The 14,094-nt window shown below is 43.1% G+C and overlaps 1 protein-coding gene across 1 annotated transcript in view; it reads left to right on the top strand.

Moving 5' to 3' along the window:
* The first annotated feature begins 1,388 nt into the window (after window positions 1-1,388).
* LOC101825283 (secreted seminal-vesicle Ly-6 protein 1-like) overlaps window positions 1,389-14,094 on the top strand; it is a 54,185-nt gene continuing 41,479 nt past the window's right edge. The window contains exons 1-2 of the mRNA XM_013125071.2: window positions 1,389-1,449; window positions 2,022-2,135. Of these exons, the coding sequence (XP_012980525.2) occupies window positions 1,389-1,449; window positions 2,022-2,135 (175 nt within the window). The remainder of the gene's footprint in view (window positions 1,450-2,021; window positions 2,136-14,094) is intronic.

The raw sequence follows: 14,094 nt of genomic DNA on the forward strand, positions 1-14,094 counted from the left end.
ATCACCCAGGTTACATAACCAACCTACAATGGCACAGAGAGTACATTCCCATCCCAAAGGGATGAATAGGAAGAAAGCAAGGACAGATCAGACCAAAGAACCAAACCCAGGAGGGAAGATACTAGATCCTGTAGCTCCCTTAACAACAGCTTGGCCTTCAGATTCAAAGGGCTTACTTATATGGTATTGCCCCTCCACTTTGGAATGCAGTCTCTTTCAGACTGGTTCTACTCCTTATACTTATCTTTCCTTGGGAGAGGTCTCATGTATCTCTTATCTCCAGTCTCTTCGGAATTCTATCAAAAATCCAGGCTTTGTTTTATAGCTTCATATTACATTCTCTCAGAGCCTCCTTGCAATAGTTCCAACCCTGCAACATACCTGGACTGAGCAGAATTCCTAAACTACAGAGACCCCTTCACATTTTCATGTTTTATATCTACAATTATCTGTGTCCCGTTTCTACAATTATGTACAATTTTACTCCCAAATTATCGCCATTCCCCCGCTGTGCTTCACTTCTTTTTTCCGTGCACCTGTGGTGTCCATCACTTCTGACCCCCATTCTCAAATCCCACGTTTTGGTGCCGTTTCTCAGCATCATCTATATCTGCCCTTCGTTGATGCACCGTTTCTCACGAATGTCTCTTTTAGCCCCATGTTTGGGAGCCATTTCTCACAGACTGATGTCTTTGGAGCTGCGATCGGAACCAGTTGAACGACTGATCCCACGTCTGACACTGAGTGGAGGAGTGTGGAAGAAGGTAATCTAGCTATCCAATGAAATTAAAGAAGAGACAGGGATATCTGATCATACCGGGAGGGCAATCAGTTATTACTGAAGGTCAAGGTTTATTGATCCATCATCTTAAGTAATCATCCAAAAGAAAGGGGAATGGCAGGAGACATGTATAATCTTGTATAAAGGGCTGACAACAGATATTTCCCTAAATCCTAGAGGCACTCCTCTGCTGCACGTACTCAAGCCCTCAGGCATCTCTACCTCAGCACGTCTCACTAGTCTTCAGGGTGTGAGTAGACTCACCCTGGCCCAAGGCTATTGTTATTTAGAATAGGAGTCATTCTTCACTGAGGCCCAGATATCTAGCAGCCATTAGTTGACATCTAAAAGACAATAGAGATTCTGGGCTCTCTACAACTCATGACCAGATGGAAGAGATTTCCAAAACATACGACCGGACAGTTAGAGATATAGTGATTCATGGAGGATCTAGACTACCCCCAGGCTATCTGCTCAGTCCCTGGACTGGGGTCCTCCTGGCTTTCCCTTCCAGCCAGGGCTTCTATATAGGCGTGCATTGCTGCAGCTGGGCTCTGAGTGCTCTGTCCTGCCTTTTGCTGCTTTGGGTTCTAGGATCCTCACAACAATGGAAAAGCACTGCCTGCTGTTTCTGCTGAGCCTCGCCCTGTTGCTGGGCTTCCTACAAGGTGAGATCCTGGCTAGTGGAGGGGCCAGTACTGAATGGCCGTCATATTGAAAAATGACCCTGGGCTTTGGGGAGGTGAGGAATATGAGGTTAGACCCTACTGCCTTTAGGGTCCATCTCTACACCTTTCCTCCCCACATCCGCACATCCCTTTCTTCCCTTCCCTTGTACTATCCTCATTCCCACATTCTCGTTGTCCTGTCCCCGGTGCTCCCTTTCTGGTCCTTCCATCCCTCTTCTATTGTTTTCCTTCACATGTAAACATCCCTGCATCCGAACCTTACTGTTCATGGACCTAAATTAGGACTGGCAATGGGGCAAGGAAGGCCCTTGACAGAACAAAGACAATGAAGCGATGGGGTGAGTTTGTCTAGCCATGGGTGGCTGGCTCCGGCACCCAGTCTCAGAGCTTTTGCCTTCCTCCTCACAGCCTTGTCCATTTCCAGGCTGTGACTTGGGGGGAAACCTTCTGCATCTCAAGCTTTGGCAGTTGTTTCTGGCTTGTTGACCAGAGCCAGGGGCTCAGTTCTCGTCGGATGAATGGGCCTCTCAGGGTCGCTTTCGTCTTTGCAGCACTGTCATGCTTCCAGTGTGAGCTCCTGAACTCGGAGGGCATTTGCGAGAAAGGAGGAAGCACCTGCGAGACTGAAAGTGACCAGCAGTGTGCTCTGGTGGAGGTCTCTACAGGTGTGTGTGCCTGGGCGGGTCTCAGGGTGACAGCTTGCTCACAGGGCATGAAGTCCTTCTCAGTGCTGACTACAAAAGCAGTGTGTGTGAGGACCTGCCTCTCTGGGAAGACAAAAAGTCTCCTGTGCTTTTGGAACTTGTCGTTCATGGTCAGACAAGCAAACTTGTTGAGGGAGGAAAGTGCTTTGTGTCTCTGGGTGTTCCTCGGGGACATTCTGGGTGAACATACCCAGGGATGAGAACATTTGGACTCTAAAACTCCACTCAGTGCTTTAGAGAATGCAGGGCCTGCCTTTGGCCAAATTAGTGCTTGAGAGGTGATGGCCAAGAGAAGTCCCCATGGTTACCTCATGGCTTTGGACCTTTCAGCTAGGAGCCGGATCCTCCTCATTATTGAATAGCTGAGTCCTTCCACAAATGCTTATGCTTTTCCTTTTGCCTTTTGTCCTGACCAGGTCCCAGGATCCAGTACACGATCCAGGAATGTTCTAACCTGTGCATCAATCAAACTTTTACAGAAAAATACATCACTGTGAAATATGTATGCTGCAACAGCTCATCTTTCTGTAATCATCCTTAGAGGCCCAGTCCTTTCTTGGCCTGTTCTATTGCAGGTGAGCCCTTATTCCTTCCCTGTGCTACTGTAGCCTGGAAATGCTTGGCCATCTATTCCCAGGACTACCCGAAGCTGACACTTGTATGCCAGATGTCGACACTCCAGCCGTTCCGTTGAGGCCAGAGATGCTCTCTGCTCCCCATCTTTTTGGTGCTTCACGTTCCTCAGATTCTGTTTTCCTTCCTTCTCTTTCTCCTTTCTTCCCTTCCTCCATCCTGCACTGGCTGACATGCTGCACGCTCTCTCCACAGTTAAATTTTTATCAGCAAGTGTGTCCTCACTGATACAAACTGCAGTAAGACGCTTATTCTGTCCAGGTGACTGTGACACACCTGACACCTACTCTTGAGGAAGCTTCTGTTCAGTGATGCTTTTTCTGCCAGGCTAATAATCCCACCATACACTGCAGAAACACAGCTTTTTTCCATGTTCAGGTGTGTATTTCAGAGCTTTTATAATCACGAATACATCATAACACGTGTTTGTGTGTGAGTATGAACACTTATACACTTACAAATATAAAAAAAATAATCACCTTTGTTTGCAGTGCTGTCCACTGAATCATGGTCAAGGAGCATGCCAGAAAGCATTGTACTACTGACACATGTCTGGAGGCCTGTGCCCTGCTTTCTACTTTATACATCTTAGACTTCTTTTCTAGTCTTACATACATATTACCATGCTCTTTTATGTTTCGTCAGGCACTATATGCCTCACAAAGTTTATTATACTGGGTCTATATGGTGGTTTGTAACATTTTCAATAAAACAGTTTTGCTTTTGCTTATTTATTATGTGTGTGTTTGTTAACATATGCATGTTATGGTGAGAGAGACAGAAAGAGAGAGGGGGGAGATCCCCAGGACCCCAGACCCCTAAAGGTTTAAGTCTATGACCAGTCAGGTAAATATTCTGTGTTTGTTTGTTTGTTTGTTTCTATTGTTATTTGTTGCGCTGGCCTGGAAAGTTCTGTGTCCTGAATTCTGTGACAGGTTTGTGATTTTGCCTTTTCGTGACTTTTGTGGTTTTGTTTTTGGTTTCCTGGTGGACAATCTGAAACTGTAAGAAACAGATCAAGCAGACCTTGGCAAACATGCTATAAGGTCAGATCTGGAGTCGCTGAGAGATGTCTCAGCTTCTTGGTTTCTTGTCTGGGCGGGAATCCCACCATCTGAATCTGAATTTGGGTAAAAATCCAGCTAATTGATACACCATCTGAATCTGAGTAGCTACTGGGGAGTTTGCCTCCTGACTGTGAATCTGAAACTTGCAAGTCTTTGAGATGGGCCCTTTTATTTTGTCTAAGTGCTCTGTTTGTTTGTCTTGATGGTACTGAGAGTACAGACCTGCCTGGGATACAACCTAACGTGGGAGAGACAGCCTCCTCTTCTCTAGATCTCTGCCTGACCCATTGAAATGACATAAAGCAGAAAATCTGGGATAGTGACTAAAAATGATGGAAAAAATTTTTTCTTTCAGGTACACTGACAGCCAACGACACTGTGCTCTCCAGCGCTGTTCCCCTCCCTTCTAGTCTGTATACTTTATACTTTTGCTTCCACAAAAAAATATGGGTTAATAGTGATTTATGGGGGCTTCACACAGCAGCTCCCATGGGAGATGGATCACCCTAGCTGCTGGCTGTAGGCCGGTTCTCCCCTGATGCCTGGATGCAGTCTTTCTGTGCTTCGCCTCACCTAGCGCAGCCAGCAACCAGCTCAAGCAGAATGGCCAAGGTACAGGTTTTAACGGGTTAACATGATGTTACTGCCATCTGTACATCCTTAGGAATAAGATGTCTGTTCAAGTCTTTTGCCCATTTTCTACTTGGATCATTTGTTCATGTCACTGTTGAGTTTTATGTAGGTTCTCTATCAGACATGTGGCTGCTTAACTTTTTGACATAACTTGTACCAAAAAAGTAAGTGCATTTTACCAGCCCTTCATGCATGGCCAATCACTGACAAAAGAGATGTGGGGCTGGGAGTAACCTCAGTCAGTAGAGCAAGAGACTCCTATTTCTGACTTGTGTCTTCCCCCTTTTAAGAAGCAATGAACTCTACTCTGTTAATTAGAGTTTTCTGTTCTAAAAAGCTGTGTAAACTTTGTAATTTAACAGTCACCCAGGTGATAATGGTTTTCAAGACTTAAGGGTATTTTATTTTTGCTATGAGTTACTCCGTTTCCTCAGCCTAGACAGAGGGACAATCTAGTCAGCTTCTGCCAACAAACTCTGCTGCCAGACATAATTCATTTACCTTTAAGCCTTTTATTTTGGTCACTGACAGTTTTCTTCTTCCACTGGCTCTGTTGTACATGGCTTGTTTGCAGAATGCTGTACCTTTCCAGGGACAGGTAGGGCACACATTACATGCAAAAAAAATCTATTTGTTACATCTACAGCAGATCTCCATTCTTGTCACTGACAGTTTTAAGTTACTCTGTCTCTTCAAATGTCCTGTCTGTTTGCTAAGTTAAAATCAGTTACAGTCAGACTGGAGGGCTCTGAATAAATATCCCTCCACAGCCTCTCAGTTTTAATCCAGTTCTCCAGACAGATCCTAAACTAATGACATTGTAGCCATACTAAGCACAGAAAAAATTTATGACAGGAATAAACCTTACTCAGTCTCCTATATATGTTTTCAAAGGTTAAGCTTAAAATAAATAACTAAAAACAAAGTCCAGATTTAGCTAGACAATACTCTTAATGCTTCCAGAGATCTACAGAATATAACATTTAAAATCTTAACTTAAAAAAAACTCCTCCACTGCTGGTGGGAATACCAACTCGTACAGCCACTTTGGAAATCAGTATGGAGATTCCTCAGGAAAATGGGAATGAATCTACCACAAGACCCAGCAATTCCACTCTTAGGCATATATCCAAATGAGGCAAATTCATACAACAAGGGCATCTGCTCCACTATGTTCATAGCAGCATTATTTGTAATAGCCAGAACCTGGAAGCAACCTAGATGCCCCTCAACTGAAGAGTGGATAGAGAAAATGTGGTATATTTACACAATGGAGTATTACTCAGCAGAAAAAAAGTGGAATCTTGAAATTCGCAGGTAAATGGATGGCACTGGAAGAAACCATCCTGAGTGAGGTAGCCCAGTCACAAAAAGACAAACATGGTGTGTACTCACTCATATATGGATTTTAAACATGGATCAGGAGAGTGTCATTCTGCACTTCCACTGACAGAGAGTCTGGGAAACAGCAAAGAACCTAAAAGAGATATGCATGGTACCCCAGAAAGAGGAATGAGGCAAGATCCTCTGAACAGATGGGGAACACGGCGAGGGGTGAGGGGTGAGTGGGAGCTTGGAAGAAGAGGAGGGGGTGGGGAAGAGAGAGTAGGACGTGGAGGAACAGGAAGGTTGAGTCGGGGGTAGAATAGGGGGAAGAGAGAATCATAGGTTAGAAGACAGATAGTGTGACCTCTAGTGATCTAAAGGGATGACACCAATTGGCAAGCTAAGCAATAGTGGAGAGACCACCTCGAATGCCCATTCCTGATAATGAACTTGATGTCTATAACAATTCTGGAGCCTTCATCCAGTGACTGATAGAAGCAGAGGCAAACACCCACAGTTAAACACTGAACTGAACCCAGGGAACCCAGTGACAGGGAGAGAGGAGTGATGAGCAAATTGGCAAAGGATGGGCTGGCAAAACCAGCAGAGACAGCTGATCTGAGCAGGGGAGAGCTGTTGGACCCCAGACCGACAGCTGGGAGGCCAGCATGGGACTGATCCAGACCCCCTGAATGTGAGAGTCAGTGAGGAGGCCTGGGCAACCTATGGAGCCCTGGGCAGTGGATCAGTGTTTATCCCTGGCATACAAACAGACTTCGTGTGTCCATAACACAAAGAGGGATGCTCTCTCAGCCTAGTCTCTTAGGGGAGTGCCTGGACCCTGTCCTGAGTGAAATGACAGACTCTAGATATCCCCTATGTGGCAGGAAGTGGCGATAGGGTGGGAGGCTGGGGGGAATGGTGGGGGGGTGTAGGAGGAGGGGAGGGAGAGGGAACTGGGATTGACATGTGAAACAAGCTATTTAAAATTAAAATAATAAAAAATATATTTTTAGACGTGTTCAACATTCTTAGCTATCAGGGAAATGCCAATTAAACCTACTTTAAGATTCCATGTCACCCCAGTCAGAATGAAAAAAAAACTTATAATAACAGACAGAAACTCCCAGATCCTGACAGTGACCCAAAGTCTCCAAAGAAGATTACAGGACACCTTGATGTCTACACAACACTGACCAGGAGGCAAGATGCCCCAATGCACACCTGCTGCCAGGACCTGTCCCAGACTGTGGACAACCAATATGACATTGGAGTATTGATTGTATCCCCTTTGACTAGACAAAATAAGGTCAGTCTTTTCCATGTCCCTCTTCTGCACAGAGAAAAACTCCCACCTTATAGGTCTGGCAAAGATTGATGCTGTTCTTTGATACTTCTACCTGCTAATGGAGACTTGGGTATGGCTAACCGTATATGAAGTGGACCCTGTCATTTTTAATAGATTCAAAAACTGTCTAAATTTTATTCTGCTCAGATCTCTGGTAGTATTAATGATTAGACTGTAGCCAACTTAATAACTCATTTAGTAAAGTTCTGATAAGCTGATAGAACAGTGACTACCTGCTGTTCAGTCATAAACTCAAGGTTTTTAGATTTATTTTGGTTGTCACCTAAATATAAGCTTAAAGGGCTTTTTATCAAGCCAAAGGCACCTCTATCCAATCTCTACCTGACTCTTTGGACAGAAGAAAAATGTACATGCTTCTAACTCAAACCTGTAATTTTTGCAAGGACTCAAAGTTATGAGTCTGCTCCTGCTGTTTTACATATACCCAATATGTGCTTCTTCTGCAACATAGATTTTGGTACAGATTGATAATACTAATATGTCTAAAACTTTAAAGTCCTTTTGTATAATAAAGTCCATATAGGCTTCAGAAGGTGAAAAGTCATAAAGCTGGGATCCACTTCTCACAGGTCAAAAGGACTCCAGATAAGTACAACTTTTTGTTATCTCCTCTGTCTGTTCCTGAGGAAGGGATTTTCTCCCCTGATCTTGCGACTCCTGACCTTCCAGATTACTAAAACTGTGGGCCTAAAAGTTCTAATTAAGTGTGTAAGTTTTAACATCTGTTCCCAATTTAAACATGTCTCAAACAGATTTCTACTTCTGGTTTCCACTTTTGGCAGATGCATCCGAGTATCAGTTGCTGACACAGCCTGCTCCTAAAGACTGTGAGATTTGTTATGGATATGAACCAGTCCAGCCAATGTGAACACTCCCTGTTTTTTCAACAGAGTCTGCCAACAAGATGCTTCTGATAAATACTCCACTGCCTAAATTCCCTCTTTGCTTTTGACTAGCATTTCATCCTACATAGACCCCTGACAACAACACCCCATAGTCAGCTGGAAGTAGCACAGAAAAGAATATGCTGCCCCTTTTCCCTGGTTGAGATGCTAAGTCAAAAAGAAAAACTCCCTTACATAGGGGACAAAATAAAAATAAAAATTGTCCACTTGCTATCCAGGATTGGGATAACCTATAAGAAGAGGAAGGAATGAAAGGGGTAAACTAAACTCAAAGGCTTCACTTCTAATAATTTAGAGATAAAGGAACCAGACCCTCACTCAGCCACCTGCTTTAGTAGACATGACAGGCTATAGAAAAGGCACTTAGGCCTCTGACAAAAGGAAACTCCAGATCCTCTGACTCAGAGCCTAGGGCCAAAACTGAACACAAAGAAACTTCAGAACCCCCCCCTGCCTCCTAGATACTTGGTTCCTGGGAACTGTTTGGCCACAAAAGAAACTCCAGTGGGGGACCAAAACCTCCCCTATAGTCTCCAGGGAATAATCCTGAAAAATATTAGTATCTATGTACAGCAGGACACCTGCAAGTAACAAGACAATGCCATAGAAACCACAGAATGTTCCTTCTCAGTACTGATCAATAAAAATAATTGGTACACAGGTATTTCAAATTCTCCTGATTGTTCTGAAATGTCAACCAATCAGAAACCAACCCATACCTACTGATGTAATCCTGTAACTTTTGTCTTTAAAACCTAGCAATAGACAGGGAACTTGACTCCCTCTGGAGGCTGCTGCTTCAGTTTGCTAGATTGGGGGTCCCTGTCATGGTTGCTTTTGTGAGGCAATTCAGGGCCTGTTTATGGGCCCATGTTCCAGTGCCTAGAGACTGCCACTGAGCCTCTCTCCCAGCAGAAGCCTATGTACCTGAGATTCCTGGTCCACCCATGGGGCAAGGCAATTCGGGGCCTGTTCCTGGGCCTGCATGCCAGTACCTGGGGACCGCCACTGAGGGTCCCCTCCCAGTGGGAGCCTACACACCCAGATTCTCCATCCACAGGACCAGGTAAACTGGGGCCTGTATCTGTATCTGGGTCTGCTTTCCAGTGCCTGGGGACTGCCCAGGGACCACCACTGAGCCTCCCCCTATACACCCCAGATTCCTGATCTTCTTCTCCACCTGCAGGACCAGGCAATTGGGAGGAATTCCTCCTGATCACTCTCTCTCAGATCTCTTGGACTGGGGACCCCAGCCAGGTCCATACGCTCCTGGACAACCAAGCAACCAGGAGCCTCCAGAGAGAGCCTGTCTACTCTCGCCCCCACTCAGTGCAGAGGGCAGAGGACAGAGACTATTGAATTTGCTTGCATCCATCGAAAGGAAACCATGGTCACCTACCCACCAGGAGAGAAAGAGGTTCTTTCTACACCCACTGGAAGAAGTGATGGAAAAGAGACAATATAAGAATACATTCAGCAACAGAAAAGCAAATATGACACCACCAGAGTCTAGAGACTCTACACCAGCAAGACTGAACACCCCAATGCAGATGAAGCAGAAGGGAATGACCTTAAAAACACCTACATGAAAATGATAGAGGCCCTCAAAGGGCATATGAGAAAAGCCTTTAAAGAAATGGAAGAAAAAAAACAAACCAAAAAATTCAATAAGTGCAAGAAAGGGAGGAAAACACAAAGCAAAAATTACAAGAAACAATTCAAACAGTGCAAGGGTTGAAAGCTGACATGGGGATAATAAAAAGAAGTCTGAAGGAATGCTGGAAATAGAAAAACTGGGGAAACTGTCAGGTACTACAGATGCAAACATAAACAACAGAATACAAGAGACAGAAGAAAGAATCTCAGGTGTTGAAAACACACTAGGAGAAATAGATTTATCAACCTAAGGACAATCTTAAGTCCAACAAATGCCTAACACAAAATATCCACAAAATATGGGACACTGTGAAATGACCAAACCTAAGAATAATAGGTATAGAAGAAGGTGAAGAAACACATCTCAATGGGGCAGAAAACATATTCAATAAAATCACAGAAGAAAAACTTTCCCAACCTAAAGAAAGACATGCCAATGAAGGTATAAGAAGCTTAGAGAACACCAAATAGAGTGAACCACAAAAACAATCCCCTTGCCACATAATAATCAAGACTACAAGCATACAGAATAAAGAAAGAATACTTAGAGCAGCTAAGGAAAAAGGTCAAATAGCATATAAAAGCAAACCTATCAGAATTACACATGACTTCCCCATGGAAACTCTGAAAGCCAGAAGGTCCTGGATAGATATTCTATCAACACTAAGAGACCATGGATGCCAGCCCATACTACTATACCCAGCAAAACTTTCATTCAATATATATGGAGAAAACAAGATATTCCATGACAACACCAGATTTAAACAATACATATCCACTAACCCAGCCCTACAGAAAGTTCTGGAAGGAAAACTCCAATCCAAGTAAGTTAACTACAACCAGAAAAACATAGGCAATAGATAATCTCACTTCACCAACAGCCAAAAAAAGGGGTGGAAATTCATATACAATTACACCAAAAACAAGCATTCCAAACAAGCAAGAATGAGCAATCAAAGGTCAATAATATCCCTCAATATTAAAGGTCTTAACTCACCCATAAAAAGGTACAGGCTAACGGAATGGATTCAAAGACAGAATCCATCCTTCTGCTGCATACAAGAAACACACCTCAGTCTCAAAGACAAATGTTACCTCAGAGTTAAGGGTTGGGAAAAGATTTTCCAATCAAATGGACCCAAGAAAAAAGCAGTTGCAGCAATCCTAATATCTAACAAACTAGACTTTAAACTGAAATCAATCAAAAGAGATGAAGGGGGTCATTTCATATTCATCACAGGAGAGATCCACCAAGATGAAGTCTCGATTCTGAACATCGATGCTCCAAACACAAAGGCATCCACATTCGTAAAAGAAATATTACTAAAATAGCTAGATCCTGGAAGCAACCTAGATGCCCCGCAACTGAAGAATGGGTAGAGAAAATGTAGTACATTTACACAATGGAGTACTACTTGGTGGAAAAAAAAGGAATCTTGAAATTTGCAGAAAAATGGATGGCACTAGAGAAAACCATCCTGAGTGAGGTAACCCAGACACAAAAATACAAATATGGTATGTACTCACTCATATATGGATTTTAGATATGGATCATGGGAGTGTCATCCTACAATCCTAGTGCCAGTGAGTCTGGGAAACAGGGAGGTTCCAAGAGACATGCATGATACCCCCAGAGAAGTGGATTGAGGCAAAAATCTCCTGAGCAGATTGGAAACATTGGGGGAGGGGAGAGGGAACCAGGAAAAAGAGAGGGGGAGAATAGGAGGGGGAAAAGAAGGCCTTGGGGAGCAGGAAGGTTGAGTTGAGGTAAGAATAGAGGAAAGCAGGATGAGAGATACCATAATAGATGGAGTCATTATAGCTTTGAGGAGAGAGCTGACACTAGTGAGATCTCCAGAGATCTATAAGGATAACACCAACTGGCAAACTAAGCAATAGTGGAGAGACTACATTAGTAGCCCCTCCTTGATGATAAGGTTGATAACTACCTTATATGCCATCCTAGAACCTTCATCCAGTGACTGATGGAAGCAGTGACAGATACCCACAGCTATACACAAAACTGAACTCCTGGAACTCAGGGACAGAGATAGAGGAGTGATGAGCAAAGGGTCAAGACCATGATGGTGAAACCCACAAAGACAGCTGACCAGATAAGGGGGAGCTCTTGAATCCCAGACTGATGGCTAAGAGGCCAAAAAGGGGACTGATCCAGACTCCATGTAGTGCCAGTGAGGAGGCCACAGAAATCACTGGGACCTTGGGTAGTAGATCAGTGTTTACCATGGTGTATGAATGAACTTTAGGAGCTCATTCCATATGGAGGGATGCTTTCTCAGTCTGGACACATGGGGAAGGGCCTAGATCCTGCCCTGGATGAAATGAAAGACTTTGGAGATCCCCCCAAGGAGGGCCTCACCCACCCTGGGGAATGATGTGGGGATTGGGTGGGAGGCTGGGGGCTGGTGGAGGGACAAGGGAGGGGTAGGAGAGGGAGTGGATTGACATGTGAAGCATTCTTGTTTCTGATTTAAATAAAAACATATATAAAGGGGAAAAAAAAGAAACACTACTAAAACTCAAACCACAAATAAAACCTCACACACTTATAGTGGGAGACTTCAACACTCCACTCTCACCACTAGACAGGACTACCAGACAGAAACTTAACAAAGAAACAAAGGAACTAAAAGAAGTTATGACCCAATTGGGTTTGACAGACATCTATAGAACATTCCATCCAAACTCAAAAGAATATATTTTCTTCTCAGCGCCACATGGAACTTTCTCAAAAATCGAACACACACTTAGCAACATATCAAACCTCAACAGGTACAAAATAATTGGAACAACTCCATGCACCTCATCAGACCACCATGCTTTAAAGTTAGGATTCAACAACAACACAAATTGTAGAAACCCTACAAACTCATGAAAATTGAATTACACCACTCCTGGGTCAAAGAGGAAATAAAAAAAGACATTAAAGACTTCCTAGAATTCAATGAGAATGAAGACACAACATACCCAAACTTATGCGACACTTGGAAAGCAGTTAGGGGGAGGTTCATAGCACTAAGTGCCCACATGAAGAGACTGGAGAATAGTCACACTAGAGAATTGACAGAACAACTGAAAGCTCTAGAATCAAAAAGAAGAAAACTCACCCTGGAGGAGTACATGCCAGGAAATAATCAAATTGAGAGCTGAACTCAATAAAGTAGAAACTAGGAAAACAATACACAGAATCAATGTAACGAAGAGTTGGTTCTTGGAGAAAATCAACAAGATAGACAAACCTTTATCCAAACTGCAGAATGTGAACATTCAAATTAACAAAATCAGAAATGAAAAGGGGGACATAACAACAGACACTGAGGAAATCCAGAGAATCATCAGGTCTTACTTTGAAAACCTGTACTCCACAAAATTCAAAAATTTAAAGGAAATGGGTGACTTCATGGATAGCTATCACTTTCCAAAATTAAATCAAGAACAGATAAGCAATATGAATAGACCTGTAACCCCTAAGGAAATAGAAGCAGTCATCAAAAGTCTCCCAACCAAAAAAAAGCCCAGGTCCAGAGGCTTCTGTACAAAATTCTACCAGAAATTCAAAGATCAGCTTATACCAATTGTCCTCAACGTATTCCATGCAATAGAAGCAGAAGGGTAATAGCCTCTTTTTACTTGGCTTCAATAACTTTGATAACCAAGCCACACAAAGACACAACTAAGAAAGAGAACTTCAGACCAAATTCCCTCATGAACATTGATGTAAAAATACTCAATAAAATACTGACAAATCGAATCCAAGAACATATCAGAAAAAATCATCCAACATGATCAAGTAGGTTTCATACCAGGGATGCAGGGATGTCTCAACATACTAAAATCCATCAATGCAATCCACCATATAAACAAGCTGAGATACAAAAATCACATGATTATCTCACTAGAAGCTGAAAAAGCCTTTGACAAAATCCAACACCCCTTCATGATAAATGTCTTGGAGAGATTCGGGATAACAGAAACATACCTAAACATAATAAAAGCTACATACAGCAAACCAACAGCCAACATCAAACAAAATGGACAGAAACTCAAAGCAACTCCTCTAAAATCAGGAACAAGACAAGGCTGTCCACTCTCTCCATACCTCTTCAATATTGTACTTGAAATTCTAGCCAGAGCAATAAGACAACAAAAGGAGATCAAGAGGATACAAATTGGAAAGGAAGAGGTCAAACTTCTACTATTTGCAGATGATATGATAGTTTACATGAGTGACCCAAAAATCTCTACCAGGGAACTCCTACAACTGATAAATACCTTTAGCAAAGTTTCAGGATACAAGATCAACTCAAGAA

This window comes from Mesocricetus auratus, unplaced genomic scaffold, assembly GCF_017639785.1.
Source record: "Mesocricetus auratus isolate SY011 unplaced genomic scaffold, BCM_Maur_2.0 Super-Scaffold_100022, whole genome shotgun sequence".
Lineage (NCBI taxonomy): Eukaryota > Metazoa > Chordata > Mammalia > Rodentia > Cricetidae > Mesocricetus > Mesocricetus auratus.